Below are 20,284 nucleotides of genomic sequence, written 5' to 3'. Positions count from 1 at the left end.
TTAGGTGATTATGTAGGCCAAAATTATGAAAATACCCCTAGAAGACCAAAATATGTACAAAGGCAAGAAACCACATTTAAATGCTGAAATGATTAAAACATGACTAATGGCATGCATGTGAATCATTAAAATATATACAATACTACAAAGTAGTAAAATTACCAAAATGCCCCTATTAAGGCAAAAATACAAATATGCATAAAAATGCAAACTTATACTTAAAACATGCTTGTGAAAGTTAAAACATGCAAATAAAGTGATAGAAACCTTTCCAAGGCCCTAAATATGATTTGGTCACAAAATAACCAAAATACCCCTAAGGGCAGAAGTGACTTTTTATGCATGGTTATGATTCATGGTGGGCATGTATGCATATGAAAACATTCTAGAACAACTTAAAACAGAATTTAATGCTTAGAAATGTATTTTTTCTGATTTTCTTGGATTTTCACAACAAATAGAAAAATGACATCTACATCCCTAACATGGTAAGGAACACCTATGAAAATGATCAAACATTCATGTCAGTGATTAATGATCCCATAAAATCAATCCTGATGAAATATGTATCCCATAATTTTTTTTGTGAATTTTTATGCATTTATACTATTTTTAATATTTTTTGAAATGCTAAAACGAAGGAAAAACAAAGAAAAATACGAAATCCCCATCACAGATCCGAATTGGATCAAACCAGAGCCCACACCCACTAATCAAAACATGATATTTAACATGGTCATAATGATTTTGTCCAAATCCCCACCCACAGGTTCAGATTTTACATAATCCAAAATCCTTCACAGGGGCAAAAATATCACAAAAACCATGATTTGGAGCTTGAGAAAATTAATGGACATCAAGCATAGTGGGGAACATCTTCCCTAAAATTTTCAGAAATTTACCACTCTTGTGTTATTTTTGAAGATTTTTTAACTGAAAACAGCCTCTTTTAACTAAAGAAAATCAAAAGAAATACATAAAAACTAAATAAAGATATATAAAACCTACCCTTGAAGCGTGGAAGTGTCTGGGCTCAGTCTACATATCCTTGGATGACCGGAATTATCGCCGGAAGGCACCGAAAGCCACTCCAAGTGTGTTTACCCCGAATGGCAAGAGTGGTGAACAAGGGGTATTTGAGAAATTTTATATGTCTATGGAAGCACGATATGGAGATGACTCTGGAATGGATGGATAGAGGGGAGAATGAACTTCACAATGATAATTTTTTCATGAATTTTCTCGGTCCCTAAACCCTCCAAATGGCCTTTTATTTATAGGGGAAAAACTGTTCGAGGAAAGGTCTCAAAGACCCCTGGGGCCTTAATGGCTAGGATAAGGAGTGATGGGCTGGCTTGCGTGTGGCCAGGCTTGCTGCGCAGCCTGGGCTTGCGTGTGCCTAGGCTTGCTGTGCAGCCTGGGCATGGGTATGCCTAGGCTTGCTGGGCAGGTGGGCATGGGTGATGGGCCTTGTGTGGCTCAGCCTAAATGGTGGGGCTTTGTCCCCTGCCGACAGTCCAGCTGGGCCGGGTCAGACTGGGTTGACCCGGTTCGGGTCAACTCAGTTTGCCCCACTTTTTATTTATTTCTTATTTTTTTATATATTCCTTTTAGAAATTCCATTTTAAAGGTCCACATTCAAACATCAATATCTTTTGATCCGAATGGCCGATTTTGATGCGCCACATATCGCCACGAAAGTCTCAACATGTACTTTCCATCTGTGTGGTAGATATGGTCAGATTTTGCCTAAAAATGGCACGGATATCGAGGAAACACACGTAAATGGTGTTTCACACTGATCAAGGTCCAAATGATACCGGAATTATATGAAATTTTATGTGTAAGCACAATATGACCAAATAAAGTTATCCAAATGGTTTCAGGTCACATCGGGTGGCTTGGGTACCAAGAACCATGCCAGGGGTAAAATGGTCATTTTCATAAAAATTATCCGATTTGGTCGAAACTTTTCGTGAAAGCTTAATATGACCAAATAAGGTCATCCAAAGTATTTTGGGCCAAATCCGGCAATCCAGATATCGAGAACCAGACTAGGGGTAAGACTGTCATTTTGACAAAAAGACGTCAGATTGGAGTGAAATTTCACATGTGGGCTTAAAATGGTTAAACAAAGCTATCCTAGAGATTTGGGCTCTACTTGGGACACTTTGGTTACAAAAAGTGGGATAAGGGTAAATTGGTAATTTTCTACCATTTGGTCACCACGCAAGTCAGTCGAGCTTTAATCATCATCGCCGAGTCACACTTCCAAGGTGCCAAAATTCAGCGTCTACATTTATCTTTTTATTTTATTTTATTTTTTATTCCTTTCTACTTTTTTACTCTTTTTAACTCCCTTCTACTTCTCTTATTTCTATTATTGTCATGGCCTCTTCGGATCCATGTAGCCGACTCCATTTAGTTGGGATAAGGTTATGGTTGTTATTGTTGTTTTACTGAAATACTTTTCATTACGAGCTTTTGGGTTTTGAACTTGCCTGAAAGAGATGTGCATGAAATAATGGTGAAAATGCGTTGTTATTGTCCTATTTTTAATCAGAGATTTTAATGGATGAAATCACATATTTTTATAGGTCGGGCCAGTTCCAAGGTCGTTTGATCGGTTAAAACATAACCAGGACATTTTGATCATTTACGGATTTTTTTTAAGCCATTTTGAAGGAGGGTACCAAACTAGTTATGCTTTCAAGTTAAAGAATCTTTAATCTTAAAATTGAACCTCTCCCTCTATTCCATGATTTATTCATCATTAGTCCGAACAGCCCTTAGGGTGATAAAATGTTGTGTCTGCTGAGGCAAGAAGGGGTTCTCTACTTAATTTTTCCCTTTCCAAGCCCTTCAGATGGTCACTATGAATTCTAGGAGGGCAGCTACAATTGGCGCTGGCAATTGCCCTTGAGGGCAGTAGTTACGGCCAGCTACAACCCCTACATGTCAGATAGGGTTCTAGGGTGTTCTGTTAGGATGAAAAAGAAGAGGGAATATCCCCTCTCCAATTCTTCTATTAATAATGAGTTTTGGCTTTTATGGGTATTTTTTAATTATTATTTTGAGCCTTGTAATTAATGGCTATTCGGTTAAGCAAATTAATTAGTTGTTAGTCTCATTATTGGTTTGGACCTTCTTAAGAACTTAAAGTCTATTAATTATTAAACCCATTCTGTTAACCTATGTTCAGGCCCATGGACTGCACATAAATTAACCTAGGAGCACGATTGGACCTGAACCAACAACCTAGTTACTGACTTGATATATTGACCAAACCTTCTGACCCAATGTTTTGTACTATTGACCTGTAGACCAACTCGATTGGACCGGTTCAAATATCTTATTAATTCTCTTGTTTTTGCTTACACTTTCCTTCATTTAGTTGAAATATCTTATTTTCTTATTTTCTTTGTCATAGCCTCCAAATGGTGTGCAGTTACCTTACTAGGTAGATATGCCCCCTATTGGCGTGCCATTTCTTCACATAGGGTTGTCCCAAAAAGGATATGTTGAGAAAATTTTAGAACAATTTAGGATGAAGCATTGTATATTGAATGTAGCACTAACAATTAAGAGTGACAAACTTAGTCTGGAACAATGTTCAATGAATATTTCATAGGAGTAAGAAGTACAAATTATCCCTTATGCATATGCTGCAAACAGTTTGATGTATGCACAAGTTTGGACAAGACCTAACATCATCTTTGTAGTGAGAGTTTTGAGGAGATTTCAAAAAAATCTTGGAATGGAACATTGAAAAATAGAAGAAAAAAAAATAGCTAAGATGTTTTCAGGATACTAGGGATCACATGTTGATCTACAGACGCTTTGCTGACATGGAGCTAATTAAATATTAAGATTCAGGTTATGGACGATGAAGAAATACGAGAAAATCTACTTCAGGATACATTTTTCTGCATGCTGGAGGAATATTATCCTGGAAGAGTATAAGACAACCAAAGATAACGTCCTCTACTACGGAAGTTGAAGTTGTGGCGTGCTATGAGGCTATCACTTTGGTGTTATGGTTGCATTATTATGTCACCAATCTCAAAGTTGTTTCGTATATTGAGAGGCATATTTAGATTTTTTGTGACATCACTGATGCAATATGGTTCTCTAATAACACATACTTTATGAGTTGGTGTAGCAATATAGAGATTAAGTATTTTATTGTTAACAAAGATGTTCGGGTTTGTCATGTAATGATAGGGCATAGTGGTACTAAGGAGATAATTACTGGTTCTTTCATAATGGATTTTCGTCCAAAGTGTTTGTGAATTATATGGGATTTAATAAATAATTTGTTTTTTTTTTTTTGTGCAAATTAATTTATTGAAATGACAGATGCTCATAAGGATAAAAGAGCAATATAGTCTAGACCATAAATTAACCATGGGGTTATGTCAGAATTAACCATGAGCGGGATTCTATAAAATTGAAAAGTTACTTCATAAGGATTTATTGTGGAAAAGATAGCTTATCATAACACATAGATGAGAGTGACCTACTATTTTGGACCTGTACATTCATGATTCGTGAGTTAGAATTTTTATTTTGAACTTCAATCTATGAATCTTAAACCTTGATTTTTTTTTTTTTGAACTTTAATCTATGAGTTTTGAACCTTGATGGCCATACGCTAGTTTGTAATTCATAACATTACATGGCATGTGGTAATTTAGGTCAAGTGAGAATGTTAGCTGAAGTGGTTTATATTGCCACATCCGCATGAGATTCCAATTAGGACTCTAAAGGAGAGTCCTCAGCTGGTTACAATAGGGGTTCAGAATTAGATTGTGTCTTTCCCTATATCTCCTTGATGAATGAAAATAGAAATGAGTCATATATATGGAGGGGTCTTGGTATTGCAGAAGATACACAGATACTATCCATCAGTTTTCAAGCTTGGAGAGCTGCACAGTTTAGAAACCCATTACCACAAGCACTAGAGTAGTGATAATGGCATGCTGACTTGGTCCTAATGGAGATGAGTAGGTCTCTATCTATGTCATTGGTGAAGCCTGATTTTGGTCCAGAATGTGTGGTTGAGATTTTTAGAGGGCCATTTTGGCCTCAAAATGATCTTGGATTGCCGAAAAATGACGTACATCCTTGCCAAATGCTGGAAGTTGTGTTGGCCTCGTTGAGATCTTCGAAACGGTATATTATGGGATATACATTATGTTTTTGTCCGACTCTGTCCGGTTTGGCAATTTCTGGGTCCAGGGGTATTCTTGTACTTCTTCAAGTTAGGGCTTCTCTATATAATGTTCTTATCTCCGAGAAGACTGGAAGAGAGGTATTTGTAACATTTCCAGAGAATAGTGAAATTCGTTCTGTTGCTCGACCGTGAATGTAGCTTGCATCTTGGGGATGAACCACGTAAATCTTGTGTGTTTGTGTGTGCTTGTTCTTCTCTGTTTTTCATATTTCTTTTCTAAATCGCCATTCTTGGCGTTGTTTTCTTAATAATCTATTCATTATTTTCCACTGCTCATAAGAAGAGATTATCATCTCTATGCTTGGGTTTATAGTTCTTAGAGAGCGCAAGTGAACAAGATTCACGTAATTGTTCGAGTGAAAATCATTTTTCCAAAAAGCATTTATCACGATTCAAATGTTGAAAACTTTAAAAATATTGAAGCATGAGATGTGATGTAGCTACAGTGAACTAATTAAGTAAAGAGGTAAGGAGTTGAGTAATCACATTCACTTCTTCACTCAGGAAGATAAACAAGATCACAAAACCTGGATTTTAATGATTAGTAACGTGAAGAAGTATTCATTGAACTGCTAGTTAAAATGTATTGCTAAATTGAAAATAATTAATTGAGACTCCTAATAAAAAAATAATTATTGTTTCATTCATAGTAGTCTTGATTCATCTCCATGCCTGAGAGGTCCTTAATATTCGGGCCAAGTATTATACTTTTTTGGTCTACCAACGGTTGAATTCTCCTCTGATCATATATCGGTGCACTCGATTCATTGTATTTGGATGTGGACGGAGGATATTCAACAAGGAATCCACTCCTATACTGGATGAATATGAGAGAGAGATTGACTGGATATGATTGGACGGAAATCTGGATCTGGTGACACATTTTGTAAAATGTTTACAAAAATTTCAAATATATTAATATATATGTATTAATATTTACTTTTTATATGTTTTAAAATTATGTTGAGATACTTAATAGAAAATTCAGATTCTTTACATATAGCATTTCGACAAACCTAAGTTGTGACCATTATTATTTCCATACCTAGAGATTTGTCGTGTGGTATTCTAAAGTTGAGAGATGATGGCTGACTACCAAATGCTGGGAGATATAAAAGTTATATCTACTTTGGATGTACTTAATGATAGATATTGTTAATTGAGAAAATTGACGGTATTGATTAATAGACATCTATGGGTGTTTTCCCTTTAGTTTAAAAAGAGAATCTTTAACTATTAGAGAGAGATTGATAAAAATAAAAAATTTTCTGGGATAACGAGAGGGAATGATTATTAACTATTATAGTGAATTATTTATCAATGACACATCACACCTCTATGTGTCAATAATATTATTAATATAAAAAAAAGGATGCGGATATATGAGAAGTTGAATATGAATAAAAGCTATCATCCATGGGAAATATTGTACTTGTAAATTGTAATACTCAAGGTAATTGTTCTATCTTTTCATAGATGAAATTCAAATTTTGATTGTCCTGTGATGGCATGAGGTCAAAGGTATTAATTATCAATATTGTATCGATGTTTATCAACTGATACATGTTGATATTGCCGTATTGGTGGTATCGATATATATTGAAGGTAAAATAGATCAAAAATATGAATTTTCATCCAAATTTGAGAGTAAGATGGTCTAATCCGTACTGATACAGCCGATTCATATTGATATCGATATTGGCGTCGGTCTGTGATTCAATTCTCTATAGAGATTTGATTCTAAGGTCTATTGCATTTAGAATGACTACATTTACCTTATATTACACCCAGCGAATCCATCGCAATTATTCTTTAAAGGGAATGTCTATATGACACCTATATGTATAAGTGTATTTAGAACTTGACAGCTTCATTTAATTGTCTCTTATCTTATTCCCAAAAGTTCTTTAAGTTAAGGGTATTAAGGGGTTTTCAAAAATATTTGAATTTGATTTCACTTTATGTCATTAACAACAGTTTTCATTGTCTTGCATTTTTTTTTGAGTATACATGTGAAATGACAATATTTGCCCTCATAAGAAAAAGTGTTATATTAAAAAAGTAAAAGTACAAATCTATTCACACCTTAGGGGTGTCAATATGAAAACACCTTCTTTTAGGGGTGCAAGTTTGGCTTTGTAGGCCCGAACCTGTCCTGAGCTCGAACAGGACCTGGGCTGAGATAACTTGGCCCTAAGGGCGGGTTAGGGCTAGAAGTTTCTGACCCTGAGTCAGGGTCAGGCCGGACTAGGATTGAGGCCTCGGGTTGAGCCCAACCGGCCCTGTTTTAAGTCATACTATAAACTATATATTGATATAATATAGGTAGAAGTTTTTATGCACAACCGTGCACATGCACGGCCTGCATTAATTATTATCGGATGAGCATAAATGCCATTAAAAAATGACCATAAAGCCCTCACACGAGTCACACACCTACTAAATGAATAGGGGCATGGAATCTACCATGAATTCCTTTTTCATGTATATATAGAAACTTTAAACATCACATATTTTGTTATATAATATATTATTATATATGAAGATTATAAGTGATATAATATATTTTATTATAGTGTTATTTTATGTAAAATTGATAATTTTTTTTCTGGCCCAACCTAGTTCATGCATCTCCCTTCCCCCTCCCCATGATCAGGGCCAATCAAGGTTAGCCCAACCCGACCCAAAGGCAGGTCAGGATTGGATTTTTCAGGCCCTAAGTCAGGATTTGACTGGGTTTGGGTCCAGCTAAGGGGGCTCTAAAACCCCAGCCCAACCTAACCGTATTGCAGCCCTACCTTCTTCTTTAAATACCTCAAAAAAACAATTTCTTTCAAATTAGGAAATTAGGGGGACACTTTGGCCCCATTTGACCACCAAGATTTTCGCAGTGGAATACATCAGAAGAAGTTGAGGCTTAGAATCAGTTCCCTCTACTGTTAGGCCCCATTACTAGAAGTGAAGTTAAGGGTTAAACTTAAATGAAATTTCCACTGGTAAATTAGGGCAGAATAATGGAAAGGAGAAAGTAAGCTTTTCACTATTGTATTTGTGAGTAAGCTGATATTTCTTTTCCTTTTTCACTTTTGGTCACTTTTGGTCACTTTTGGCCCCATTTTCTTTCACTTTACTTCTGACCAAGCGGCCCCTTTTTAGAAAGGTCTCTCCTTTTTCCAACGCTTTCCATCATAAAACACGTCCATGGAACACACGTCCAAAGTAGCCCAAAAGCTTTAAGCAGTGAATTGATATTATTGTTGGAACTTCAACCCTGCCTCCTCTTTCTTTTTAAGAGGATAAAATTATTCTCTGCCGATTGGGGTACTCTGGACTCTGGAGCATTGTTTGAGGAATTGGTTTCGGATCGGCGGATTAGTAGTGGTATTGGTGGAGATCAATATCGATTCTTAGTTGATCTTGTATCAATGGATCGATACGAACAAGAGTAAAAATGTAAAAAAAATTTAAATTTTTTTGAAAAAAAGAATAGTAAACTTGACCGATCCAAACGGATATGGACCAATCCAGATCAATATCCATAGAGACCGATACCGATTACTAAGACCATGCTTTGGAGAGAGATGATCTCTCTTCACGGCCCATAATTTAGTTTTTCTAGCATTTCAAGGCTGATTTGGTCTTTCTAAGATTTGGATAGGTTGGTCACTCTTTGGTTTGGTATTTGTTATGTTTTATAGTCCATCTCAACCATGTGGTCCACCACCGTTCATTTCAGCCAAGAGCCAATTAATTGGGTTGGACAAGTAGCGGATAATTATGGGAATTTGAAAATTTTATGGGAAAAAGAACTGTGGGGAGTGTAGTCCGCGGGCCCAGACATAGAGGGGCCGGCTTAGTTGAACCTGCTGGAATATTCATATAGGACCAAAGTTCAAAATCCAGGTATCGGACTAGGTATCCGTCCGAGATTCAGAATCATACCAAGGACCGTGGGTGATTTGACATTCTTGGTTGAAGGTTTAAAATATAAATATGATGTGCTTATAAACGATTTCTTGGTGTGAAGACAAACTTTGAAGCGGAATGTTATGCATTATTTTATGGTCTTCAAATTGCTCTTTGGATTTCAAATTTATGGATTGAAGGTGACTCGGTTGCAATGGTATTGTTAGTCCAAGTTGGCCTCCTTCCTTTGTTTATTTGGCAACAATGGGTAGTTCTGCGCCCATTTTTGTCAAATATATCATGAAAAATTACTCATTGTCTTAGAGAATCTAATCCGGTAGCGGACTTCTTATCAAAGGAGGCTGCAAACACCGGAATATCATCCATGTTTGAAGCTTTCCAACATTTATTAATGAAGAAATTAATAAGGATATTCTGGGTATGCCCAGATTATTATTATTATTTTTTTTTGGGATAAGTTGCCCAGATATTGTTTCTCTTGATTTTGTTTTTCTTTAACTATGTGGGTTGGGCCACCCCTGCTGATGGCATTGCCGAAGGTGGGGTTTGATCCTTCCCTATTTGTTTCCTGTATTTCCCGGGCTATGCCTAGGTGTTTTTTGTCAATTTTTTCTTCTATTTTTAGTTCAATATGATCCTTAGCTAAAAAAAAGAAAAAAAAGAAGGAAAATAAAAAAGACTTATAAAGTGAGCTAAGCCCCACTCTCCATAGTCCATACCCACTTGAAAATAAGATTTTTTTGCTTGGCAAAACAAACAATCCACTTTAGAACCTAAGCATTTATTGGGAATCCATGTGACCTATAATCCATCACAAATGAAATGAAAAATCAGAAGTTGGCCCTGTAAATGGTTCTATTTTCTTAAAATGCAAAATAACCCAAGAGATTTACTGAACAAACGGATGCACCAGTCAAGAAACTGTTAAGATCAATGGGGTTATAATCCCACTGCAAAAGTGGCATGGGGATCAATTCCAATATAAGGATGTAGGGGTATTAATAGAGAGGGGCAAATTATAGCTAGGCGCCAACTTGGAATCCCAAAGGGTATTTTAAAAGATTCTAAAACCTAATGGTCTGTTTGTGAATCCAAAGGGGAAGGTGGAATTCCAAAGGGTATTTTGAAAGATATTAAAATCTATGGGTGCATTTGTAAATTTAAAGGGGAAAGAGATTATTTCAAGTCGATGCCTGCAATTAGGGGCAACAGGAACATTACTGCAACCTGGGCTATAGCAAAAAAAATTTCTATAACCAATAGTTATGCACAATACGTAAATTTTAACCCAAATCTAATAAATCCATTCTCCTCCAAGACCCCCCCGCCCAAAAAAAAAAAAAACTTTTAATAAACTAAAATAAACAAATGAAGAGGGATAGACACACCGTTCATGTGCGGTAAATCAACAGAAGACCAAACCCAATCCTCGGATTTGAAGGTTTTAAATTTTTATTATGGTGAGATAAAATATAATTAGTTGCCACACCTTCGTATGAAGTAGACATTTATGACATTAGTTTTTTGTTAGATAAATCTTACAAAAATTACATCCATAGATTTCTAGGATTTTCCTAAGTATTTTCATTTGGTAGGTCAGACCTTGGATATTAATTATAACACTTCACATAAGTATCTGGTTAATTAATATAGAGCTGGTAGGCAGAACTCAACTTCCAACTTGTTTCTTTCAATAAAATTTTGTCAAGAAAAGGTAAAGAATGACTTTCTTTGGGGCATTAACTAAAGTAAGGTGATGAATCATATGCAAACTTAAACTTTCCAGCCCACCCAACAACATCTTACCTTTTCTATGTCTTTAATTTTTTTTTCTCTTCTTTTCCTTTCTTATATTCAATGGAGAGAGCCCCAAAAGATACAATTTTCCTAGTAAAAGAAGTGGAGATGCTTCTTCTTGTAGTTTTTATATGAAAAGTGGTTACTTTTCCACTGATTGAATAAGATTCCTTAATAAATAAATCCTACATTCATTGACACTCAAGCACCACTTTCTATTTTTATGGAAAGTTCTTCCAAATTAAAACCACAACAAAACACCAAATATCAAAATCCCAAAAAAATTTTAAAAAAGGGGATTTGAAAGTTGAAACAAGAAGAAGAGGAAGAACATTACTATAAGGGTTACCACATGAACACGTATCCAACTGTGTGGATCAAAGCATAAAAACAACCATAAACAGTGATTAAAAGAGGACACTTTTTTTCTTTTTCTTCCAGATGCCCATTGAAATGATTCACAAAGTAGTGTCTATTATAAATAAGAACATGATATCTGGAACACTTTAATGTCCAATCTGATTAATTAGCATTCCCCTTAATGTGTAATATTCAATAAATGTCATTTTACAAATGGCCATTTGCCCAATTCTCACCAATTATCATATTTGTCTACTTGGTGAACCCTCTTGGAGATCATATTGGTAGAGCATATTGCATGCAATTAGGGGTGTAAATGAATAGTCAAAATTCGTTTTCGTATCCGTGTCTGTATCTGTTTAGCATTATCCGAATCTGTCCGAAAGCTAAACGGATACGGATACGAATAGGCTATAGTTATCCGAAAAGCTATATTTACATGTAAACGAATAAAATATCCGAATTGTATCCGTGTCTGTATCCGAATCCATTCGAAAGCTAATCGGATGCGGATGCAGATATAGCACTATCCGAGCTGAATCCAATCCGTTTACATCCCTACATGCAATAGAAAACTCAATGTCTTATGATAGACTATGAAGTGGGGAATCAAGTCTCTCTCTCTCTCTTTCTCTCTTTTAGTGGTTCGATGTAAAGACTTATGAAGACTTGGGCTATCCGAGTCTCAACAAGTGATATCAGAGTTAAGGGTTTAGCTTTCTAATGTATCTATAAGAATGAAGAAAATTCATCGGGAAAGACTTATAAAGACTTGAACATCCTCCCCGACTTTATATGCTAACTTTTAAGGATAAGCTATATCAAAATTCCAACAAAAATTTCACCGATAGTCGTCATTGTGTTTGGATGGATGTCTGAGTGAGAAAATGGTATTTTGGACCTCCAATAAATAGGGGGTGAGAATTCTTAATGGGCTATGAAGTGGGGAATAATAAAACTAACAAACTTGTGCATCCATCTAAGGCCTTTTGTAAAGAGGAATGGTAGAAATGCACTTTTTTATTTTTAATCAAGGAATATGATCCATAAATAAATAGAATTTGATAAAAAGAAGATTGCTCTTACCAAAAAGAAAAAGATAAAAAGGAAGATTAATTGCTTAGGTAGAAAGCTCCAGCTCTTTTCGTCAACCCTTCTCCATTACTTCATTTGGCCACCAATCAGGTTAAGGAACCCATAAAAAGGACAACCAGCTGTTGCCATGTGAGACACTAAGCTGATGTGGACTAAAAGTTCAACATCAGTTTTTTTTGCTTAATGGACCTTTTTGGTATTTTTTTTTTATGACGTAAGCTAATTGTTCATGGCGGCTCTCTCAATTGGATCATTTGATATGTTTTCCTTTCTCCTATATATATAAACACTTCTTGGCCTCTTTCTTTGAAGCTTGAGATTTTCAGGTTCCTTTCACATACAATCTTATTTTCTAGTTTCTAGTTTCCAAATACCCATTTCATCTCTCTCTCCCTCTCTCTCTCTCTCTCTCTTTCCCTCTCTTTCTCTCTCTCTGATCAAATAGGTCAAAGCATGGGAGACACAGAGAATGGAGGAGGAGTAGTACCAGGGTTCAAGCTTTTTGGCACAACAATTCCATTGCAGGGAAGAGAAGTAATGGAGGAGAGTTCAGAGAAGAGTAGTGAAGATACATCAGTGGAGAAGAGGCCAGAAAAGATAATTCCATGTCCAAGGTGTAAAAGCATGGAGACCAAGTTTTGTTACTTTAATAACTACAACGTTAACCAACCTCGGCACTTCTGTAAGGGATGCCAAAGATATTGGACTGCCGGCGGGACACTTCGAAACGTACCGGTTGGAGCCGGACGGCGTAAAACCAAGCCATCATCATGTCAAGTCTCAACTGATATGTTCCTTGAAAATTGTATGTTTGATATAGCATCACCACCACCACCAGCAGTGAACCAGTTTGAGTTGGAAGGTGTGGTGGAGCAGTGGCGGATGGCCACCACCAGAAGCGGTTTTCAGCATGTTTTTCCCGGAAAGCGGCGGAGCAATAACTCAGCAACTGGTCAAATATGTTGAATTTCTCTCTCTCTCTCTCTCTTCTGTTTTTTATTATTATTATTATTATTATTATTATTATTATTGCTCCAAAGGTATTGAAAATTTGGTACTAGTGTATATACAGGCTGGGTATTATTAGTCAATTATATATTAATTAACCTTCTTCTCTTTACAATGAAACTATCCTTCAAATTAATTGGGTAGCAAGTATTCAGTAAGTCATGTTGAAGGATGAAGCAAATCTCAAAATGGTCCCACCACATAGGATCTCTTGCTAACAGTTAATCTTATGATCAGATGGCTTCTGAGACTGATCATTAAGATATGGAGCATGCATTAATGTTCATTGAGGTGATCTTTATCCCCTCGAGTCCCTGCCCGGTCCAGTTCCCCAGTCCCCCTAAAAGGGGGGGGGGGTGATGGATCTTTATCCCCTCTAGTTTCCTGTTCGGCCTAGTTTTTCAGTGCCACTAACAAGGGGTGGGTGCAATTACCACCCTACCCTGCCTGAACACTTTGCCCGGATGGGGTCCACCCCTTCGTATTAGAGGAATTTGGAACTGGGCCTAGCAGCATATTGAAGGAGATAATTTTTCGGGAGATGACCTCCTATCCCTGCCCGAACACTTTGCCCGGATAGGGTCCACCCCCTTATTAGAGGGACTGGGAACTGGGTCGGGTAGGGAACTGGAGGAGCTAATTTTGATGTGATTAATAATTCAATATTAATTTAAAAGAGAGGTCTTCAGGATAACAACAAAGTTGATTAAATTATAGGTATTGGAACTTAGAGGTTAGTTTTATCATTATTAATGTCAACTGGTCTCCATGATTTGAGCTAAACAAGTATTTTATTAACTTGTCCAATCTACTAATCCATTTGTAAAAAATCTGTGCCAATTTCAATATTTTATTTGGATCAAAAACTAAAATCCTATAGGGTTTGTGAACCCTTGGAGGCTTGGATGATGGATGAACTGTCCACTTATATGGAAGAAAACTTTGTCATATTTTATTTGTTGAGAAACTTTTGGCCTTTTGGGGTTTGGGAGGGTGGATAAGATAAATGATGAATATTTAATCTTCTCTCCTTTCTAGCTTTAGTTTTTCTTTTCTTTTTACTTTTGGCAAAAGCCAATTGGGCTGTTCCTTTCCCAATCAATTATAACATTTTAAGAACTCTCTCTCTCTCTCAACTCTCAATTCTCAACTCTCAACTCTCAACAAATGATAAATGAAATATGACCTTAAGCAGAGGCTAAATGCATATAACCAGAAAACCAAAAAAAAAAAAAAAAACAGAGGATCTGAGCACAATAAGATGGATTTCATCAGTTGTCCTGTCCACATGTTTTAAGGGTCAACCAAGTAAAATATGCTAAAACACAATTATGAAGAGGTTTAAGCTATTCACATATATGTTAGTTTTCAAAGACAACCCATCAATCTGATGACCAACTTGATCCACTGGTCATTAGTTTATGTAACTATTTCACTTGAAACAGGTTTCTTCCCCCCTTCTTTAATCATATTTTATTCCTTCAATTGTGCTTAACTCAGATATATCTCATTAATAAGAAATTTAAGATGGGAACATTACCATCTCTGTCAATGAACATAAAATATTGAAGAATCTATCAACCTTCCATGATTGTGATACATGTGGTTGTATGTTAATACTTCATTCTGGATTGTTCAACATGCTCAAGCAACTCTAATGGTCTCCTTAATTCTTTTTTAATTGTTCAACGCACCTGTATAAACCTTTTTTGGATCAATCAAAACAAGTTTCTTGAGATTTTATTGTGTCTTCTTGCAGAGAAATTGATCCCCAAATATATCCAGAGCCAAATATCACTTAACCACTACAAAAAACCATTATTTTATTCCTTACAGGGTGGGATCTTTGATCACATACAAATATCTGTCCATGTTAGTATGTGATAAAGTGATATCTGCATTTGATTCTCCCATGTCCAATTCCAACCTTTCCAATTACAAAGCAAAACTTCAGTTGTCAACACTAGAAGTTTTTACTGTTTTCATCTGTTTCCACATCACAAGTTCATGGAAAATTAGAGAGACCTTTACTCTTCAGCCTTTTACAGTACAGGAAAAGAATCATTTAGATCTAGTATGACTCTGTAGCTTTTCAAGCTGCAAGCCATTATCTAGACAATAAATGTCTTAATCCAAGACTAAGGTCTTCTTTCCAACTACAGTTAGGGCATCCACAATAGATTAGATGAAATTAGCAATCTTGTATGTAAAGAACCCCACAAGCATTAGTATATCAAATAACAAAAGCAAGAAATAATAATCTAGATATGGTAGTTCAAGGATAAACAAGCTATGAGATAGATGAATAAAAAAATGATAACTTTACAATAGTGATGCTTCATCATAGATTTCAACCCCAATCACAACAACCTCCTTAATAGATCATGAACAGTACCACAGGAACCAATAGCCTTGGCTTTGCAATTGTTCCCTTGCACATGAACTTCTGTTAGTACAATCCTTAAAAGGTTTTGCATGCTAATTTGAATAAGTACAAAGACAACTTCAGTGCTTTTGAAAAAGTTTTGGAAAACAGAAATAGGTGAACTCTAAATTGGTCATGATCTTTTTGATGCTCTATAGGTAACTCATTTTGCAGAGTTTTCTCTCTAATAGGCATCAAGGCACATATGGTTGATTTATTTCTTTAGTAAATTTTTACAGTTCTTTTTCAGACAGCAGTGCCTTAGGATTTGGTCTAAAGTTAAACAAACAAAGACTGACTTTAATATTCTGTACAAAATAATATCAAAAATCAAAAGTAGAGGTAACTATAAAGAAAAGATTCTTTCGATGGATTTTTTTATTTCAAAGAAGATGGAATTATTAAAAGGGGAAGCTTCAGTAGAAAGTTGGAGTGTGTGCAATTCAATGATTGCTGCTAACACTTTAACCCAAGTAGATCCTCTCTTGGCTATCTTGTATGGATCATCTTTAGGCATCTATTCCTCATATGTTTTAATGGAATAAAATCATTCTGCTACGGCCTATGGGGAATTATCACTCCTCTGCAATTAGCTCATCTTGACCTATCAGCACAAGTGTTGCCTCAAGTGGATATCCTCTATAAACAACCAACTGCAGTTTTCAACTGTAGACATAACCAGTTGTGTCCACTGTCTCTCCTCTGCATCCAATAAAAAAAATGTCACTTCCCTTGTCATCAGTGTTGAAACATCCAACTCCCCCTAAGACAAATAATCATCCGTACTCACTGAAGAACTGCAATCTGACACTGCCATAGAGAATGATATTACACAACTCTGACATACTTACTGATGCAAACAAAACTGTTGGTTTCTATGCTCACAATTGCAAATCACTGACATTTCATCAAATCTACTTTGCTCCCTACCTGACACCAAAATTTCTCATCTGATGACAACTCAACAAGATGCATGCATAAAACACAAAGGGTTTGAAAACTATGTTAACTAATGAATCCAAACACCAAACGTTTGAGACTCCCTCTGTTTTCCTAGAATCTAACTAGGGCAATAATAAGTCATCTAGTAAGCAGCCCCTCTCCATGTGCACCAGAGTGCACCTTAGTGCTTGGGAGGTGTGTTCACTCCCATACCCAATTGGGGTAATAATTGGGAAGTGTTGTTTGCATCTCTATGCTCTTCTCTCTCCACATACTCTGTCCAATAACCTTGGACTTGTGTTGTGACTACCTCTCACAATACTGCCTTCTTTGTCTACCCTTCTTCTCAGTCACTGCTGTCTTCCTTTGTTTCTATCTAATTAAACCTCTAGACTTCTCTGTTACCTTGACAACAATTGTATCACCTCTATTGAAGATGTTGGTGGCAGCAGAAGCGGTACGATACCGGATACATAACAAAAAATATAGAGACAAGATCTCAATGAATACATGTGACAACAAATAATTCACTGGGATTAATAGGTTAACTAGAACGCACTGATGACATGTTCTTCCAAAGGAATGCAGCACAAGAGTATGATCACTAAAGTTTTGCTCCAACTCCATGGCAGAAAGCCTAGCTTGAGGAAGAAGGAGATCTTTTTCTCTCCCAAGAACTCTCTCTCACCTGTTGAGAATAATTATGTGCAACAATTAGAGTTTGAATTAAGCCTCCCTTTAAATAGAAAAGCTTTAATTAGGAGATTACCAATCAATTATCAAGATCATATCATGTGGTGTGATCCTACAGGGTAGCCCTTAAAGTTATCCATATTTGTACAAAAGGAAATTTCGACACTTTAAGTTTTCCTTAATTACACAAAAAGACATCTCTACAAAGGGTGTAACCTGAAAACACTCTATGGTAGAAAATTTCATTACACTTTCTCTCCACAATACTAACATCCATAATGCACCCTCACAAGTATGGAAACAAAACGTCCCTCCAAAATTGTAAGTGCACTGCATAATTAACCGTTAGTATTAGGATTAATGATCAACCAAAATTATTTGAAACTTCTTTCAAATAATAATATCTAATATTACCAAGGCCCTGGACTCCGATCGATCATTATCCAATAACTCACATACTTGGATGTTCATCCTATTGGGTTGTTAAACCATAGTGAGGAACACCCCCATTCACGTATACAGACCATACAAAGAGTGTCTGGTGTATAGTCAATCCTGTCGGTAGACATCAACCATTGGATCACCATGATTACATGAAATATAAACGCAACAGTAAGTGCCTATCAGGTATGGAAAATAGTAACTACCAAAAATTTTCCTTACAAATACAATTACAGTAAACCAAATCAAGAATTCCAATAGATCAATATTCAATATAATTTAGTGCCCACATTAATATTTCCATACCAATTTTCATTAGGTAAATATACAATGTGGTAACCTTAGAATAGAGTGTCCAAATCTGTCCATAGTTGTGAACTAGTAACGGTAAAAGTAGGCAATTGCACATTATCAAAATAATCACAACAAGTACATGAATATAGAAAATATTAATTAATTTAATCACATTAAATTGGGTTTGATGGACACATACATCAAATGCAATTAATCCAATAATGTCCGACTTGTACATCAAATCTAATAACTAACTTTACACCTATGTTCTCTACATGCCTGTTGAAAACTATTAGCGTAAGTCCCTTTTGTAAGTCAAACTACAGTCCAGGGATAAAACCATGGTTCCCTAAGAAAACCAACTATAAACCAATTAGGGTATTGCACGCCCTGGGTTAGCGGTTAGCCCATGGTGTCCTATGGATGCCCCATTTTAATTTTAGGGTTTCCCATGGTTGCCCATGGGAACCCTAGTGCATCCCTGTTAGGATTTTCCCTTCCCTCATGTGTCCCATGCAATTATGAAACCCAAAAGGGACAGAGAAAATCATCTCTAATCCATCACATGGCAAGAGGGATCCATCCCATACCCAAATGCGCAGCGGAAATAAATCGATTCGGGTCTATTTCGCATCGCATGAATATTTAATAATTAATAATAGGAGGAATCAATAAAGAATTGCTAACCTGGTGAGCCTCAAGTGTTGCTCCTCTAATAGACAATGGTTCTTCCTCCAATGAGCGCTTTGCTCCTCCAATAGACAATGGTTCTTCCTCCAATGAGCGCTCCAAGTAAACAGATCTGAACCTCCAATGGTGCTACCAAGGTTCTTCAAGCCAATCCCAGATGCTCTCAAATTCTTTAGCACAGATCTAGGGTCTCAAACCCTAACTCTCAATTGCAGTAGAGAGAAACTAGAAGAAGAAGGAGAGAGATCACAAGAGGGAGAGAGAGAGACCAAAATGCAGGAGAGGGGGGGCCAGGTAAAAACGCGGAGCTCTGTCCCCCTTTTGCGTTTTGGTCCTATTTATAATACCAGGGTTTTAATTAAAATCCTGGATGGATTACTTTAATCCCTGTGACAGTCTGACTCTCTCTCTTTGTTTGGCAGTTCTGTTTAAACTTAAAGTGCTTCAAAAAGGTGAAGAAGCAGAATCTAATAGGGAAAGTATTAATTAGTTACTTTATTTAAAATTTATAGATAATTATAATTAGCACCATCTCCATTAATTAAATAAAGAACCAATTAATTTAAAAAATTCCAAATAACTCCCTATATGATAACAAATTATCATATACAACCCCCCCCACTAATCAACACCATCATTATGGAATCTAGGGCATGTACACATGTACTGCCGAACCCCAATCCATAGTACATGTTCATATAAGAGAGTCTGTGCAACTGATCAGGTCCCGTAAAACTCGATAAAATACTTTGTTCAAATAATCATATATAACTATTATTTTATGTAAAATAGATTTTGCAAAACCATTTCCAAAACGGCATTGGATCCAGATTCCGATTTGACCATACACAGAGAGTCTCAATCTTGGTGTTCCCCAATCGGACAGTGGTGACCATGTTGGATAACTCCATCACTCACAAAGTGTTCACGCATTCCCAGAACATCGGCTTTGACTCGCTTGAGTCTCAGTCATTGATGAACCAAAGAATGCGATCACACTTTGCAGCGACAGGGTTCCCTCAGGCAAAGGGTGTCGGTGACACATGTCTATCCCTTCCTACATCTGGTAGTAATACATGAGGGAATCGACAAAGTAGATTCTTTGCCAATACACACATCAAACATGTGAGTACTCGCATTTGTACCCTGACATCACATGTCCAGGCATACCCAATGCAACGACCATATGATAAGGGTGCCCAGCCCAAACCCTAGTCGTGACTACCATTTTAAGTAAAACTTACGGACACATAATGCTCAAAAAATTTATATCGCATGTGATAATATTAAACTAAAATGTTTAAAAGTTCAATACAAAGAAGAACCGGATTGAACCGGACCGAACCGGGTTTGATGGACACACACAAGTCCAACAC

The 20,284-nt window shown here is 36.4% G+C and overlaps 1 protein-coding gene across 1 annotated transcript; it reads left to right on the top strand.

Annotated features, from left to right (window-relative positions):
• The first annotated feature begins 12,797 nt into the window (after positions 1–12,797).
• LOC122640660 (dof zinc finger protein DOF1.5-like) lies at positions 12,798–13,469 on the top strand. Its single transcript, XM_043833886.1, has one exon. The coding sequence runs from the start codon at positions 12,869–12,871 to the stop codon at positions 13,379–13,381; it is 513 nt and encodes a 170-aa protein (XP_043689821.1). The 5' UTR covers positions 12,798–12,868; the 3' UTR covers positions 13,382–13,469.
• The last annotated feature ends 6,815 nt before the right edge of the window (positions 13,470–20,284 follow it).

The sequence above is a fragment of the Telopea speciosissima genome, chromosome 9, assembly GCF_018873765.1.
Source record: "Telopea speciosissima isolate NSW1024214 ecotype Mountain lineage chromosome 9, Tspe_v1, whole genome shotgun sequence".
NCBI lineage: Eukaryota > Viridiplantae > Streptophyta > Magnoliopsida > Proteales > Proteaceae > Telopea > Telopea speciosissima.
Note: the sequence above shows the minus strand (reverse complement) of the source record. Positions and strands in the feature narration are given on the sequence as shown.